The sequence below is a fragment of the Arvicanthis niloticus genome, chromosome 28 (genome assembly GCF_011762505.2).
Source record: "Arvicanthis niloticus isolate mArvNil1 chromosome 28, mArvNil1.pat.X, whole genome shotgun sequence".
Classification (NCBI taxonomy): domain Eukaryota; kingdom Metazoa; phylum Chordata; class Mammalia; order Rodentia; family Muridae; genus Arvicanthis; species Arvicanthis niloticus.
Genome location: NC_133436.1, coordinates 17,497,950 through 17,513,601, shown reverse-complemented (window position 1 = coordinate 17,513,601; position 15,652 = coordinate 17,497,950). Strand labels below are relative to the sequence as shown.

The 15,652-nt window shown below is 44.7% G+C and overlaps 1 protein-coding gene across 1 annotated transcript in view; it reads left to right on the top strand.

Annotated features, from left to right (window-relative positions):
* Positions 1-15,335, top strand: part of Ust (uronyl 2-sulfotransferase) — a 300,209-nt gene extending 284,874 nt beyond the window's left edge. Inside the window, exon 8 of the mRNA XM_076926828.1 lies at positions 12,387-15,335. Within this exon, the coding sequence (XP_076782943.1) occupies positions 12,387-12,670 (284 nt within the window). The 3' untranslated portion in view covers positions 12,671-15,335. The remainder of the gene's footprint in view (positions 1-12,386) is intronic.
* The last annotated feature ends 317 nt before the right edge of the window (positions 15,336-15,652 follow it).

Sequence of the window (15,652 nt, the reverse complement as noted above, 5' to 3'; positions counted from 1 at the left end):
AGAGGAAAAGAAGGGTAAGAAGAGAAGAAGGGAGGGGAGGGGAGAAGGGAAGGAAGAGAAGAGGGAAGGGGAGGGGAGAGAAAGGGAAATGGGAGGGAAAGAGAGGAAAGGAGAGGAGAGGAGAATGGAAGTAAGGAAAAGGGAGGGAGGGGAAGGAGGGAAATGGACGGAAAGGATGGATGAGTGGGGGCATGCCAGAAGGGACAAGGACCCTGGCACACATTACCACAGTTTCAGGCTTGCATTACAACAGAGGTCTGTCCTGGCAGTCTGACCCTCTCCCACTAATGCCACAGGCTTCTGCAGCGTCTCTTAACTGTGGGCCTGAAAGTTCCTGAGCCCTCCCCCACCGCCTTCAGAGCTTCTGCCCAACACATGCCACTGTTCCCTCTGCTTAGTCTTCCTCACATCAGAAGGACAAAAGTGTTGGATTTTTCTTGTTAGAATTTATTTCCAGCCACCAATTCATGTTGCTACTGCAACAAAAACTTTCAAAACTATCTGGGAATTTTTTTTTAAATATATGTTTTTTTTTTCTTCCCAGATTGCTTTTGTAAGTTTACTGTGCCTGTGACATTTTTACAGTTCATAAATGTTAATACCAAACAATTACCACTATATTTTCAAGCTCTGTGACTTTACCTTGCCCATACCTCCCTCTGAGGGTCCTGGTGTGTCTGACATTCAGTGGGCAGTTCAAACTTAGCTTAAATAAACAAACAGGCCTCCCATGCAAACGGGAATGGACCCCTCAGTGCATTCTCTCACAGGGCTCTGCTTCGGATGTGCTTGCAAATACAAGCCCTGTCTTCCAGCACACTTGTCGATCTTATAGTTACTGGGGAAAGGAGACAGCAATAGGCCTGTTCCTTTACCTACCTCCAACACCTGCTGCACTCAGTGCTTGCAGCTGCCTAGATCAAGTGGATCAGATTTGAAGGGAGCATTGCACCCACACTGAAGAGAAAAGAATGGACAGCATCCTCCAAACATCATCTCGCACTCCCCCACTTGGCAATGGTTATTTTGAGTAGCAGTTCTCATTGACTTAACTTCTTAATGTCTGGGCAGGAGGTTAAATATCTCCCTTATCTTACGCATTCAGCATCCGTGAACAGCTTTGTCATTCACAGCCCTCAAAGGGCTTATCAAAATTTCCCCATGGTTAACATTCTAGAGAAAGCATCCTAGTTGCTGGCTCCTGGAACTCACAGTCAGGTCCCCTGTCAAGACTGATAATGGTGATGGATAAAGTGTTGAGACAAAACAAAAACTACAGTGGATTCTCCTCTGTTAAAAGCCATTTAGAATTACCAATAAGGAGGAAGGAATGAGGGACTAGTTCATGTCTGTAATTGTCATCAGTGCACAGTGCAGGGTTCCAGGAATTGCTTGTGTGTTGTGTGCTCTATCAGCAGGTACACACAAGTTCACTGCTGTGGCTCTTGGCACACTCACAGTCGGCCAATAGAGGCTGATCTGGATGCTTTGAAACCTTCATAAGCTGAGTGGTAAAGTAAGTGCCTTACCGTTTAGGAAAATCATGTCATATAAATTCTATATAAGTGTCACAGAGCTGGCAGAAGCCACTGAAAAGAAGAAAATAAACCCCTGGGTATCTGAGCCTGCTTTGAGCTTAGGGAGACAGGACCCACGGTCACTGGCCAACTAGGATGTCATCACAAATTATTTCGAGTTAGAGAAACAGAAGAAGAACCCCATGAGCAGAAGTGGTGTGTTTTTGTATGATATTCAGACGTCATATCTTAAAATGCACTGCAAATTAGGGCTTAGAAAGCCCAGTGTGGTAACTCATGACTGTAAGTTCTAGTGGTTGGAAGGCTGAGGCTGGAGGATTTCCATAAGTTCTGGAGGAGCCTGGATACAGAGTAAGATCCTGTCTTAAAGGGGTGGGGCAATGAACCTGGAATAGTTTATTTAAAAGAGAATAAAATCTAAAATAAGTATAAAGTATAAACTATAAATATATGAAAATTACATAAATATATACCATATAAATTATAAATATATAAATTGTATATAAGAGTTTAAAACCAAATAAAATATAATCAGTGTATTTTGTAATTCATATTCATAAATAAAACACTGAAAGGAAATGTGTTGCTATAGTAATAATCATGACTTGATTAAAAGTCACTTTGGCATTTTAACCTTTCTATCAGTTTTCCTAAAACTTGCCCACCTGTATCTATATACATGTATACATACATACATACATACATGAGTGTCTGTGTACAAAAATATATGAGCTTTTAAGTTGAAAACTACTCCTTTTAGAAAGGTTCAAGCCATAAATCTGACATTGTGCCCTGGGCCTTTATGATAAGTCTATGTAGGACTACAGAAGTGACTTGATTTGGGGGAAACCTTTGAGGAAAACCAGGAGAACTTCCCTGTGGCTGTGCCATCATCTGTGGGTGTCAGCCATTAACCTAACATCAGAGTTAGATCTCAAGAGGAGAGCTTCTGTAGATATGTTTGTGTGTAGGTTAGTAGGATCTTTCAAAGAAGTTACCAGCCTTTTGAGATGATTTGGAGCCCAGACTTGGGGAGAAAACACCTGGTAGCAATTTGTCCTCTGCTTACCAAACATAGGTGCCAGGGAAAGCCAACTCCCAGAGCCTTAACCTAGACAGGCACTGGGGGTCCCCTGCAGATCCTACCCCAGCATGTGAATGACACCAGGGGGAACCAAGGTGCCTCTTCCAGTCCTGGTGCTTGGTTCTAAGCTTTAGGATCTCCATGTGTAGTTAGCAGGCTTCTGTAAAAGCCTTGGCGCCAGTGGTCATCAGCACTGCGGATACTCAGGGCCCTGTACAGCCTCTGCAGGCATCAGTACCCTTGGTTATTGATTTACCCAGAGTATTCATTCATCCGGCCCTACTAAAAAAATTCATTTGCTTAGTACAAAGACCAAACCTTACAACGCCCCCTTTTTTCCCCTCTTCTCTGATTTTCCATTGGAAGGAGGCTCACGAGGTCCCCAGGGAGCAAGGATTCTCAAATAGCTATGGGATGGTTTTTTTTGTATGTCTGTTTTTCTGATTATTATTTGCTCTTTCTCGGGGGTAAGTCTGTGTGTTCAGCTCTGAAAGGGCCTCATATTCTTTGCATTGGGTTTAGTAGGTATACCACAGGGTATCAATAAGTATGTGTTCTGAGTCCAGGCAGCTAAATTACCAACATCATTGCTCCTCCACAGCTGCTGTCCCTGCCACAGCCCCTACCATGGCCACTGCCATCTTAGATGGTTTAGCAGGTTCCAAGATAACTGATGTGTAGCTGAGTTGCCGGTGTAGGAGTCACTCCAGCAGGCCACCCTCCATCTTTAGAATCTACGGAGTTGAGAGCCACCTGTGTGACATGTCTACCTGTCGCATGGCAGGCTATTGACCAGTTAGCTCCCATCCCAAAACAGGCAGTGCTCTGGTCTCCATGAGCGTTTGTCGACCCATTCCATCTTGGTCTCCATGGACTTTTGTTGACCCACGCCACATAAGCCAAGTGCATTCTCCTCCTGGGTCTGTTTTATTGAGTTCCTGCTTCCAACTATCAAAGAAGAGAGAGAGAGTGCTAAAAAGCCTTTATTTTCACTCATCAAAAGAGCCTAGCAGTTTGAGGGAATGGAGAAAACCATGTAATTTGCACTTGGCTGCACAGAGCAAAGGTTCTCTTGAAATTCAAAGTGATCTCAACTTAATTTTTAGTTATTTATACTTCTAGATCTGAAATGAAGACTGAAAAGAAAAAAAAAAAAGGAAAAAAAAACCCCTCTGTTTACTCTACCAACCTTAAACTCAGAGACAGCCGTGAAGTATGCACGCCCCGCCTCCCTTAATTGCCATACCTCCAAGAAGCTGACCTTAACATGCCATCAATCATGTGAGTGGCACTTCAAAAGCGGCTCCTGTCAGCCCCGCCCACTGCTGTGAAGACTGAGTGACACACATTCATTTCCGCTGCTCACAGCTGCAGGGCAGCCAGACTACCCTGCAGTTGTATTTCATGTGTCTGAACTGTGTGGCCGCCCTGCATAATTCAGGAAATGAGTTTACTCTATCTGTGACACACATCATGTTCGCACGGTTTCTGTGGCAGCCGGCACTGGTGCGGGGCTCTGCAGGAGTTGGACAGAGGGCAGCCCTAGGGTGCTCGCCCCCTCTTCCCTTGCAGCTTAGCGCCCCCTTTCTCCTCACCTGACCCTGACCGAGCCTTTTTTCACACCTGTCATCTGAGAAAGTGTTCCTCTCTTTTGTGTGCTAGAAATTTCTGGATCTAATCTAACCTGGGGATAATAAAAAGCAAATCAAAAAAACAAACAAACAAAAAAAACCAAACAAACAAACAAAAAAAACACAATACTTGCTAAAGTGGCAAGGCCTCTTGCCAATCGCTGCTCAGCTAACCGGAAGCTGAAAAATGATACCTATCATCTGATGATGCCTGCCTCCACCCAAGGTAAAATTTGACCTCACTTGCGTTCTTATGAAGCACATATCCATTTCTTGCACGTGACTTCTGTTGGAGCAGGTTTAAACAAGTCTAGATTGGTGAGTGGGAGGCCCTCTGCTCAATGTGAAGTATTCATTCTCTCAAATGGAGTCGGGGAGCCACAGAGTCTGTACAGCATCAAAACACAGCTCCTGCCAGCCATGAGGTTTGATGCTTTTTGCACTGGGTTAGCCCCCTCCAAGGTCATAAAGCAAGGCCTCTGTCCTCTGCTGCAGCTGGGTTTACACACTGTTTCCAGATTGTTTATTCTGGCCCAGAGTCAAGGCAACAACGTATTTCCATTATACAAGTTTGACAGATGAAGAGCAGTGCTGGGGGGAGGGAGGGCTCCAAGCGGCAGGTTTGTGATTTCTTTTTTATTTACATCAAAGGAGCTTTTTAGAGTCCTGAAGATTTTGAACCAGTCTAAACATCATGTCCATGCAACAGAGGTGGAGAGTTGAGGCTTTAGTAAAATGTCCAGATCTGGGTCAGTAAAGCATAATCTTTCCACAGTCTCAGCTGAAGTTAAACACACCATGCTTGTTACCACCCAGTCTTATGCACGAGCTAGGTTCTTGACAAACAATGGTTATTAACATGTTTGAACATGAATCCCCAATGTGGGTAGGGTGGCTCATTGATGGGACCATGTGTTAACAAACAGCACCGGCACATTTTGCAATGGCCTCTACGTTCAATGCAGTAGAGGCATGGTGCCGAGCCAGGATGAGGTTCCCAAAGCCCTGTAGGACTTGTCTGTGCTAGGCAGTACTTCCTCTGAATGTTCAGCTTTCTGAAGATGTTCCCAGTGTCCTGATGTGACATCTTCCACAAGGAATTACTCAAGGCTGACCAAAAAGACCCCATGTATCCCCACAGCAGATACCTTGGCACATGGGGCAAGTAGGTATGGTCTGAATGAATGTTTTACTTCTAGTTTTGCATGTGTCTATGTGTATGATACACAAACATGGGTGTGTGTACAGTGTGCACACATATGGAAAGAGTCAAACATTGACATCAGATGTCACTCTTAGTGTCTCTCTCTGTTATTTATTGAGTCAGGGTCTCTCACCGAACCCAGAACTTGACACTTCAACAAGTCTAACAGTGTGCCCTGAGAAGCCCCTGTCTCAGCCTCCTGAGCAATGGGATGAGAGGCAAACTGTCCTGCCCAGCTTCTTACATGAGTGCTGGGGAATCTGAATTCTGATCATCACCCTTGTTCTGGAAACATTTTCTTGTGCAATCTCTAAAAAAGAACATTTTTCTTGTGCTGATGAGGGGGGGGAAACATGCAAAAGCATCGAAGATGATGGTTAATCAAATCATTGAGCACCACTGATCCAACAAAACCAAGTCATATAGATGTCACTCTGACCAGAGGTACTCAGAGTCTTTTAATTAATTTAGTTATACTATGCCTAGCACATAGTTGTTGACTGTAAGTTGGCAGAGGCACAGATCTGTCTGCACAGATACTTAAGTGTGTGGCAAGCCATCCCTTACTGTAGTAATTCCTCCTCAGCTTTACCAAATTTGTGAAAGTGATCTGTCAGAAGGACTTTAAAAAAACAAAAACAAAAAGCAGATTTCCACTCCCTGTCCATACCAGTCATGGCGTCCCTATTAGCCTGCCTCAAGAAATCAGATTTCTAGACATGGAGGTTTGCTCAAGGAAGGGGGAAGCACCTCCATTGAGAAAGGAATTTCTCAAGTGAAGGCTTATGTAACGTCAACACCCAAAGTTGCCCTTTGGGTTAATCCAGTCTAACGAATGAATTTCAAATGCAGGTTTCAAATCAACAAACTCTTATGGCTGGTTGTTATATTTCAGGCGTGGAGATGGGCACTGGGGAGCTGACACTGCAACAGACACAGTCCCTTTCATTCTGAAAACACTTTTGCTGGTTGCTAAGTTTTTCAGCAGATCCCCTGGGCTCCCCACAGCACTGCCTCCCCCCACCCACCCAGGTTAGAACACTCAAGCTCTTCTTTTGGGCCAATCTCTTTAATGCCAGAGTACACACTGGGCCAGGAGAAGTGGGTGGTTATAGATTTCCACTCAATTTAGAAATTAATAGCCTGTGATATAGCCAGAAAGTGTTAGACTGGAATCAGAAAGCCTTCTTTCCAGTCTCAGGGCTTCACATACTGGGGCTTAACACCTTGAGCAATCTCTCAGGTCCTTGGTGCCTTGATGGTGACCTGGGCAAAGTGGAGAATTCCAAGGTCTGTGAACTATGCAAGATGGATCTTTCTGCACAGTATTTATGACAAGTCCACCAGTTCTGGCTTCTACCAGTTCAGGAGAGAAAGTGCTGATCCAACCAGGAAGCAAACCAAAATATTCTGCCTTCCCCAGCCTATGGCCACTGGTTCTGTGGTGAGGGAGTGTTCCCTTAGCCTGGGGGACCGGCTCCACTTTAGAGTGGGTACAGTTGAAACTTGGCTCAGCTCTCCAGTCTGAGACCTAATGTCTGGCTTCTCTGTTTTCTGGCTCTGTGAGCCTGAGCAGGATACTGGCCTGAGAGCCATGCCCCATGGAGGTGATAAATGACCCCACAGCACTGGGGGTGGGGAGTTCACAAAAGCAAAGGTGTGTGTTGGTATCTCACAGAGCCTGGCACAGGGCACACTGTCAGAATGTCTGGGGACAATGTTCCATTCACTTTGTGTAGCTCCTGCACCTGGTACCAGAGTACTGCTCAATAAATATTTGTAAAGAGAGTAGGTAAGGTGACAGTGGATATACCAGGGAGGCCCCACTGGAGCATTAACAGAAAACACTTGCTTTCTGGGTTGATACAACCCAGAGTTTCAAAGCCTTCCTAGCAGGAGGACTAGAGAATTTCTCTAGTAGTGAAGAGGCAGGTGACATAAAATAATGAGCTGGCCCTTGGGGTCTGAGTACACCATCTCCCTCAGGGTGATAGGCTAAGACTAGACCCTACTCTTAAGAAAAGCCAGCCATTCAGATTCCACATGAAATGGGCCAAATCCTTATAATTAAATCAATTTCGAAACCAATTCTCCATGGGGCAAACACCCTGCCAGGCTGTCCTTCGGCTGACAGTGCCACCCCCAACTTCTGCCTTCATGGAAGGTGTTCTGGCTAGGATTCTTCTTTGGCTCATGTCCTCACTGAGCACGGGAGTTATGCACCCAAGGGTGCTGATAGGTGAAGGCTTCACTTCTTAGTGCTCATTCTTTGAGGTCTGGGACTGCCTAACAAGGGCCCATGTGCTTCTCAAAGAATGCCAACAGCCACATGCTGCTTTAAATTAATTAATTAAATTAACTGATTATCAGTGTGTATATTGTATGTTTGTGAGTATGGGTACACTTGTGCCACAGTGTCTCTGCAGAGGTCAGAGGTCAGCTTTCGGGAGCAGCCCCTCCCCCTCCAGCTCCGACTTGATTTGAAGGGCAAGCACTTTTACCCACTCAGCCATCTCATTGGCAGAGTGTGGATCTCTAAAGTATAGCTGTTTTGTGCCTGAAATGATGACACTCTTAAAAAAAAAAAAAAAAGAAGGCAATAACAACAAAAGTCCCAGACTTTGTGTATAGTTGCAGTCAGGAGAGAGACTTAATTCCACTGTTTAAGCGAGTTTGTTTTGTTTGGAAAGAATACCTAGTGTTTTGCAAAAGCAGGGAGGGCTTAACCACAGCACTAAATTCCCTGCAGAAAAATGCATGACAATATGCCTTTGAAATATGATTTGAAATCTTCTCTATTGATGGGCTGGCAAGATGGCTCAGCAGGTAAAGGCTCTTACTGACAAGCCAGGAGACCAGAGTTTGATCCCCAGGACCCTTTTGGTGAAAGGAGAGGACTGACTCCCACAAGCTGTCCTGTGCCCTCTACACAGTGCACTGTTTACCTCTACAAGTGCACACATACACATAAATAAGGAAAAATGAAGAAAGAAAGATTCACTATTGACCGCATAGGGCAAGCTGACTTCTGGTCTTCCCAAACGATGCTGGTTACTTATTATAGGTAGGCCCATGGAAACAGAACTATTTATTGTTATGCCCAAGTTGCAGGGACCCCTAAAACCACTGAGGAGCCAATTCCCATACAAGCACATAAGCCTTTGTTAAGAGCTCTCTAGAGCAAGGACTCTCACCATCCCTGTTGCAGCAGGTCAGAGTGAGAGCCCTGAGTCTAAGGGTACAGGGTATTTATTGAAGGTACAGCAAGCTTTGGAAATTTGCATACCGGTCAGCAAGTTAATATTTTAAAAACTGCATTTCTGACGTACTCTGCAGGAACCAAACTTGGGGACAAAACCACCTGACAAACAGGATAGCTAGGTTATCTATTCTCAGAAGGATGTCTTAAGTTATCTCTATGTCCCTTGACCCTGCCATTCTAGCCTGACCGGCTGTTGCTAAGGGGGGTGGGTTGCCATAGGATGCTTGCTCAGGACAACTCTGTGATTTTCTTCTTGGAATTGGAGTTTAGCCCCTGGTCTCTCACAAAAGCTGAGTTGGTTGAGATTTACATTATGACCCAGTGCATTATGGGTTAGGGGAAATCTCAACAGCAGGGAGGATCCAGATTCAAATCTTCCTCTGCCATTTACTTCCTTATCATGTGACCCTTCTTGCTAAATGACCTACATGCTCATTCCATATCCCCACTGGAAAGAAAGGTCATGAAATATGTATTCTATATGAGGATACTGCTCGGAGTTACAAAGAATAGCAAATCAAGTACAATATCCATGGACATAACCCTAACCCCTAAAAGGGATTTCCTGTTAGTGACTGAATCTAAGTCTCAGTTGCCCACAAATAAAACTCATCCTGGCAACTTCATTAATCTTAGTATGCTTTCTAGCTCTGGAGAAATAAAAGCTTGAAAAGCTATCTATAATCATGAGCCAAGGAGAAGGCTCAGTAGGTAAAGCATTGGCCACAAAGCCTGACAAACCAAGTCTGATCCTGGAGACTCACATAGTGGGAGGAGAGAATGAGCTCCCTCAAGTTGTCCTCTGACTTCCATGCATGCACTGTGGTGCATGTACCTGTCCACACACGTACACACGTACACGTACACGTACACACGTACGTACACACACACACACGCTAAATTAATGTAAGTTTTTAAAGATTTATTTATTTACTTTATGTATATGAGTATGTTGGAGCTGTCCTTGGATCCCACTACGGATGGTTGTGAGCCACCATGTGGTTGCTGGGAATTGAACTCAGGACCTCTGGAAGAGCAGTCAGTGCTCCTAACTGCTAAGCCATCTCACCAGCCCCAAATTAATGTCATTTTTCAGACTGACAAAAGTGGTAATCATGTGACATAAACCCGAGGCTTAAAGGGTACGGCACTATTTGCTGCTACCCAGGAACCCAAGCACAGAAGGGAGGGTTAGGACAGAGTCCTGGGGACCACTGGCATTTAAAGGAAAGGCTGTGATGGGGACCAAATGAAGGGGCGGGGCTTCAAGAAGGTATACAGTCTATATAGTCCTGCCCTGTGAGGGCCAGCAGAGGGTCCACAGAGGGTCCAGCAAGGAACCATTTGAATGAAGTATTTTGGGAACAGGAAGGAGAAACTTAAAGGTCCCAACTTGTGGATGTTGAAAATCAGGTCTCAACAAACGTGTACAGCTCTTCAAGAAGTTGGGCTGTGGTGGTAAGGACAGAAAGATACCAGAGAAGCTTGGAGACAAGCGTCTCTTTAAGAAGCACAGTGGTGATGTAGCTCAATAAACAGAATAGTTACCCAGCGTTCGCTAGACCGACGATTCAATACCCAGCACCTCAAAAACTGGGCATGATAGTATACAGCTATAATCTCAGCACTGGGGAGGTGGAGGCAGGAGGATCCTACGTTTAAGGTCATCTCAGCTATAGCTAGCAAGTTCAAATTCAAGGCCAGCCTGGGACACCTAAATCCTTGCTATATTCATACGCCCACAAAAATAGGTTTTGGTAGGAAAGAGCCGCGTGTGTGTGTGTGTGTGTGTGTGTGTGTGTGTGTGTGTGTGTGTGTGAGAGAGAGAGAGAGAGAGAGAGAGAGACAGAGAGAGAGAGACAGACAGAGAGACAGAGAGATAGAGACAGAGAGAGATTAACAGTGAGAGTGAAAGGTGAAGGAAGCAATAATTGGATGTTAATGTAAAACTGGAATTTAATTTTTAAAAAAGACAAAACTTAAGATCCCTCCAAACCAGCTGTCATTGTCCATGTGTTTCATGAGGGTGCTCAGAGGAAGGACTAAGAAGAGTGACCAAAACTAAGGAAATGGAAACACCCTTATGGGATTCTTGCTGCCCAAGAAAGGGTCTTTGTAAACTCTTGAAGCTGGAAATGGGCAGCTTTATCTGCCTGTTCTGAGGAGTTGGTAGACAGACTAACAGTTGGCCTTGTGCTTCTCTTAACCAGCTTTCCAGAAGTGGGTACAGTTGGAACAATTGTGTAAATATATAGAAACATAAATACATACACTTATGCGTTTATATATATGTATGTATACATATAGAGAGAGAGGCAGATTTCATTGCCTTATAAAATGTGGGTACAGTAAAGCAATATGAAGGGGATTCAAACATAGTCCCAGAGCTACATCTGGGAGCAGATGGAATCCACGGGACTTGCTCTATCTAAACTATCTAAACTATCTAAATGTTGCTAATTCCACCGAAACCTTTTGTTAAAGAGACTTGATTGAAAACATTCCCAAACGGTTTCATACCTAGTAGTAATTGTGACTGTTATTTTAAGAGCAGCATAATGTGTTAAACTCTCTGTTGGCTGCTAGAACGGTCACAGCCTGTTGACTTACCTCCAACAGAAAGTCATTAGGATGGCATACCACGTGTTTCGTGTTACTTGCCTCTGGGATCTGAGGGGCTGATAACTAACACCCAGTTTCCCATGCCTGGGTTGTCAGCTAATTGATAGATGCGCACTGGAGACGTAAGATGGCAGTATAGATGCCAGCTCTGCCAAATGAAGGTGGGCAAAAAGATGGCACCATCCTGCAGGATGTGGTACCCAAGGAGCACCTTCTTAGCTTCCTTCCCCAGTACACAGTGCAGTACATAACACGCTTAAAGAGGAGTGTGAACAAGAAACCAGGCGCACTGACTAAGGGCCCTTCAGTGGGCAAAAGGACAGCTATTTCCCCAAAGGTTGTCTTTGCTGCCCACGTCCCTTCTTTGTGGAGTTGTCCCAGATATTTAGCCAATGGCTGCCTGCATCATTTTTGTAATTCTTCAGATTCATTTTGAGAACAGCCTGGCTCAAATTATCTAATAAATTAAATTTTAAAAATCCCAAGAATCTAACCTGACATGGTGGTACACACCTTTCAGTTCAGCACTTGGTGTGGCATGGGGAGCAGAGGCAGGTGAATCTCTGTGAGTTAGGGTCAGTCTGGTCTATATAACAAGTGCCATATATAAGGGCAGTGACTATGTAATGGAACCTGTCTCAAAAATAAAAATCTCAAGAATCCTTTCTTTTCTTCTTCTTCTTTCTTCTCTTTCTTCCTTCTTCCTCCCTCCTCCCTCCTCCCTCCTCCCTCCTCCTCCTCCTCCTCCTCCTCCTCCTCCTCCTCCTCCTCCTCCTTCTCTCCCTCTCTCTCTCTCTCAGAAGAAACAAACACATCCGTATTTCTAGTTTTCATCTTCATTAACGAAGGGTCTCACTGCGCTAGCAAAGTTAGCCTTCAACACGACCATCCTATGAAACCTTTCAAGTAGCTAAACCTCCTCCCCCTGCCGCATACCCAGTGTAGAGCAGATTGGAGGAGCTGATGAACAGGCTCCGACACCCTGGTTACTCCTGAGACAAGGCTTCCTGGATAGTTGCTCATGGGCTACCTGGTTCTTTTCCAGAACATAGAAAACTTGGCAACATGACTGTGACCGTGAAGAAGACTGTCCCCTCCCCCGAGGCGGTGCAGATTCTCTACCAGCGAATGAGATATGAGTACGAGTTCTACCACTACGTCAAAGAACAGTTCCATCTGCTCAAGCGCAAGCTCGGACTGAAGTCTCGCGTGAGCAGACCTGCCCTGAGACCACAGTTCTTCATTCCCACGCCTCTGGAGACGGAGGAGCCAATAGACGATGAGGAGCAGGACGACGAGAAATGGCTGGAAGATATTTATAAGAGGTGATGCCTGCGCCAGAATGCCTCTGTGGCTTCATCCCCCTCTTTACAGTGTTCTTTGGGGAAGAAAAATTCTGAAGGGACTTTCATTAATGCCCGGGTGCATTAAAAAGAACAAAACATTCCCACAGGTTGGGGTCATTGGGAGATGCCCGGTTTTGCGGGTTTTATTTGTTTAATTTTATTCTGTGTGTTTTTCTTTCTTCCCTCCTTGAAGCTTTTCCACATACTCTAGATGGCGCTACTACAAGGTATCTCTTCAGAAAATAGCCTTCCCTGGTCCCCTATTCACCCCTTTTAGTGAGAGAAGAAAGAAATACATTCTCCAACCTAGTCATTTTATCATTTGTAAAATGGCTCCAAAAATATTCCATCCATTGTAAAGATATTCAGACTTGTATGTTATAGAAACAACTATTTCAGAGAAGAAGGGATCTAGGAGTGGAAGGAAGACAAGAGGGAGGATCCACTGGTTTGGGGGTTTCTGCCTCCCACCCCCACTGACCCCCTGTCAGTAGAATGCTGCCTCTGCCTATCTCACGGGAACACTGTCACCAAGAACACAGTACTTAACTCTGAGAGAGCAAGTCAGTGTTTAGTGCCCACCTTCTCAACAAATCAGAGCTTGGGAAGCCTGTCGAGATCAAAGTGTATGCACGGTAAGGCCCAGCTCCATTTTAGGTGTCAGCTCGGTATGTCAAGTGTTGGCAGGCAGATCAAATCTGAGGGCCTCAAGGCATCAGGAAACCTCTCAGCCTCCTGGACTGTTGCACGTGCAAGTGCCAGAAACCAATTGACCATTGACCTTGATATGTACGACAGGAATCCTAAGCTTGGTTGCACACCATCCCAAAAGCACACTCATAGCCAAATTGGGCTTTACAGAACTTGGTATCTTTCATTCCTTCTAGTCCTGCAGGAGCTGTTGTGTTTACTATCTAAGGGTTCTGAGTCCTGCCCTAGCAATAGTAGAACCACGTTCTTATAGAACCTGTTTGCACCCATAACCCTTTCCAGGGACACCAGTGCCAGAGACCTTGATGCCACAAATAGTGTCAGGCAGGACACTGCTTGGCTAGCTTTTGAATAGGTTGGTGCCCCAACGTGATCTGAGTAAACACTGGGCAATTCTTTTGCACCAAAATATCCCATGCACTTCTTCACTCCTGACAACTCCCTACTACCCATGATGCTCTGCTTCTTTAATTACGGAATTGTGTCTTATTAAGTCATGAAAAAATTTTAAAATTTCATATTCCCACCGGTTGATATAATGCAACTAGAGAAGCCAGACTGCAATGGTGGCAGCAGGAAGGACGTTGGCGACGGCTTGTGTTTGCCTCAGGTTTACCCCCAGAGCCTGCCACTAAAGAACGCTAGCCTAGTAAGTTAGAAGTACTTAAGATAAACAAGACTGGCTCCACACATGCGGCACACGACACATTTTGTACTTTGCAGAAAGTCAAGTCTCTAGAATTTTTTTTTTTTCTTGCTTCCTTCACTAAAACTGGACACTGGCCAAGGTCTAAAGCCAGTCATTTGAAAAACTGTCCGGTATGTGCTGAAGCTCCTTCATCATGAAATGCATTAAGCCGGGTCCCCGCTCAAAGGCATCCAGGGAAGGCAGGGACCGTAGAGGTAGAAGCACTGGCTACGCATGGGCCTCTTTTCTGCTTCAGGGAACTGGGTCAGGAAGTGAATGAGGGAGCCATTCACAGAGGTGGAAATATCCTTTGTCCTGTTCAGAGAGAGCTGGGCCTTTCCATTATTCAGACTTTGAAGAGCAATGTGGGAATGCCTCCTCCTGTTTTCCAAACAAATACAAGGGACTGCAGTGTGGGGCTTTGTAAGTCGTCTCCATGCCATTACATACACACAGTGATGGTTAGCTCACCCACCAAGGTCCCAGAGTTCAAGATAAAGCTGCATTAGCTGGGCCTTCTCGGCTGTTGTCCAAACACGGGGACAACTGGTCACTCACAAAGGTCCCCTACTTTCTAGAAGTGTGCACAGCGCTTTCTGTGTGTTTGAAGGCATTTATTCTCACCCGTGGCCACTGTCACAGCCCAGGAGAGGGGCTTGGCTGGCTAGCTGCAGACCCCTCCTGGTATCTTGTCCTAGCACACAGCCCCTACACCCTGAAAGTCAAGGTACTTCATCAGCTCGCTTGGGCTCTGGCCCAACAGAGTTTGTACTTCATGAAATATATTGTACATTTTACATAGTTTAATTTAAAAAGAAAATACACTTTAAGCTACTTGGTCCTTGTCTTATTTATTATAACCTGTCAGCACATTCCAAGGTTTTAGTTACTCAGGAAGGAGTTAATTAAAATGATTTTATTTTGGTCAGATGGGTGGTTTTTGTTTTTGTTTTTTTTAAAGAAAAATTATTCTTATGAAGCCTCGGCTGACTCCCCTTGAATGCTGTAAAAGTGCTTGTGAGTCTTTTTATTTTTAAGTATTAAAAAAATGGTGTTTGACATTGATGGACGTTCAGAAATATATATGGAACTAAAGCGTTAGCTCGGCTGAAATAAAAACGATCTGTGTCTGAGGTGAAGTGCTCCTTAATTTATTCATTACCCATAGAAATAAATGAATATAAATAAATTAACATTTTTTTTCTGTTATTTTGGTAGCTGGAAATTAAAGACTTCCCTCTTTCCTCGAGATGTGTTTTTTTTTTTTTTTACAGTGTGACTTTGAAAAATCTATCAACTTTCGTCCTTGTAAATATATGACCGCCCCCCCCAAAAAAAAAATAAGAAACAAGTAGCAGAATGCGTGTGTGCACACATGCACACACATCCACACAACAGGCTAAAAACCTTGAGCTAGTCATTCACTCATCTAGATGTGTGTGTCAGATACTAAAACCTTGGCTGCTTCTCTGTGTGCTGATTGGCTGGCTGTCCACCTACTAAGCCAGCACACTCAGACAGTGAAAACAGTGTCACTCACTTTTCCTTTTCAGTTGCTGTGATAAA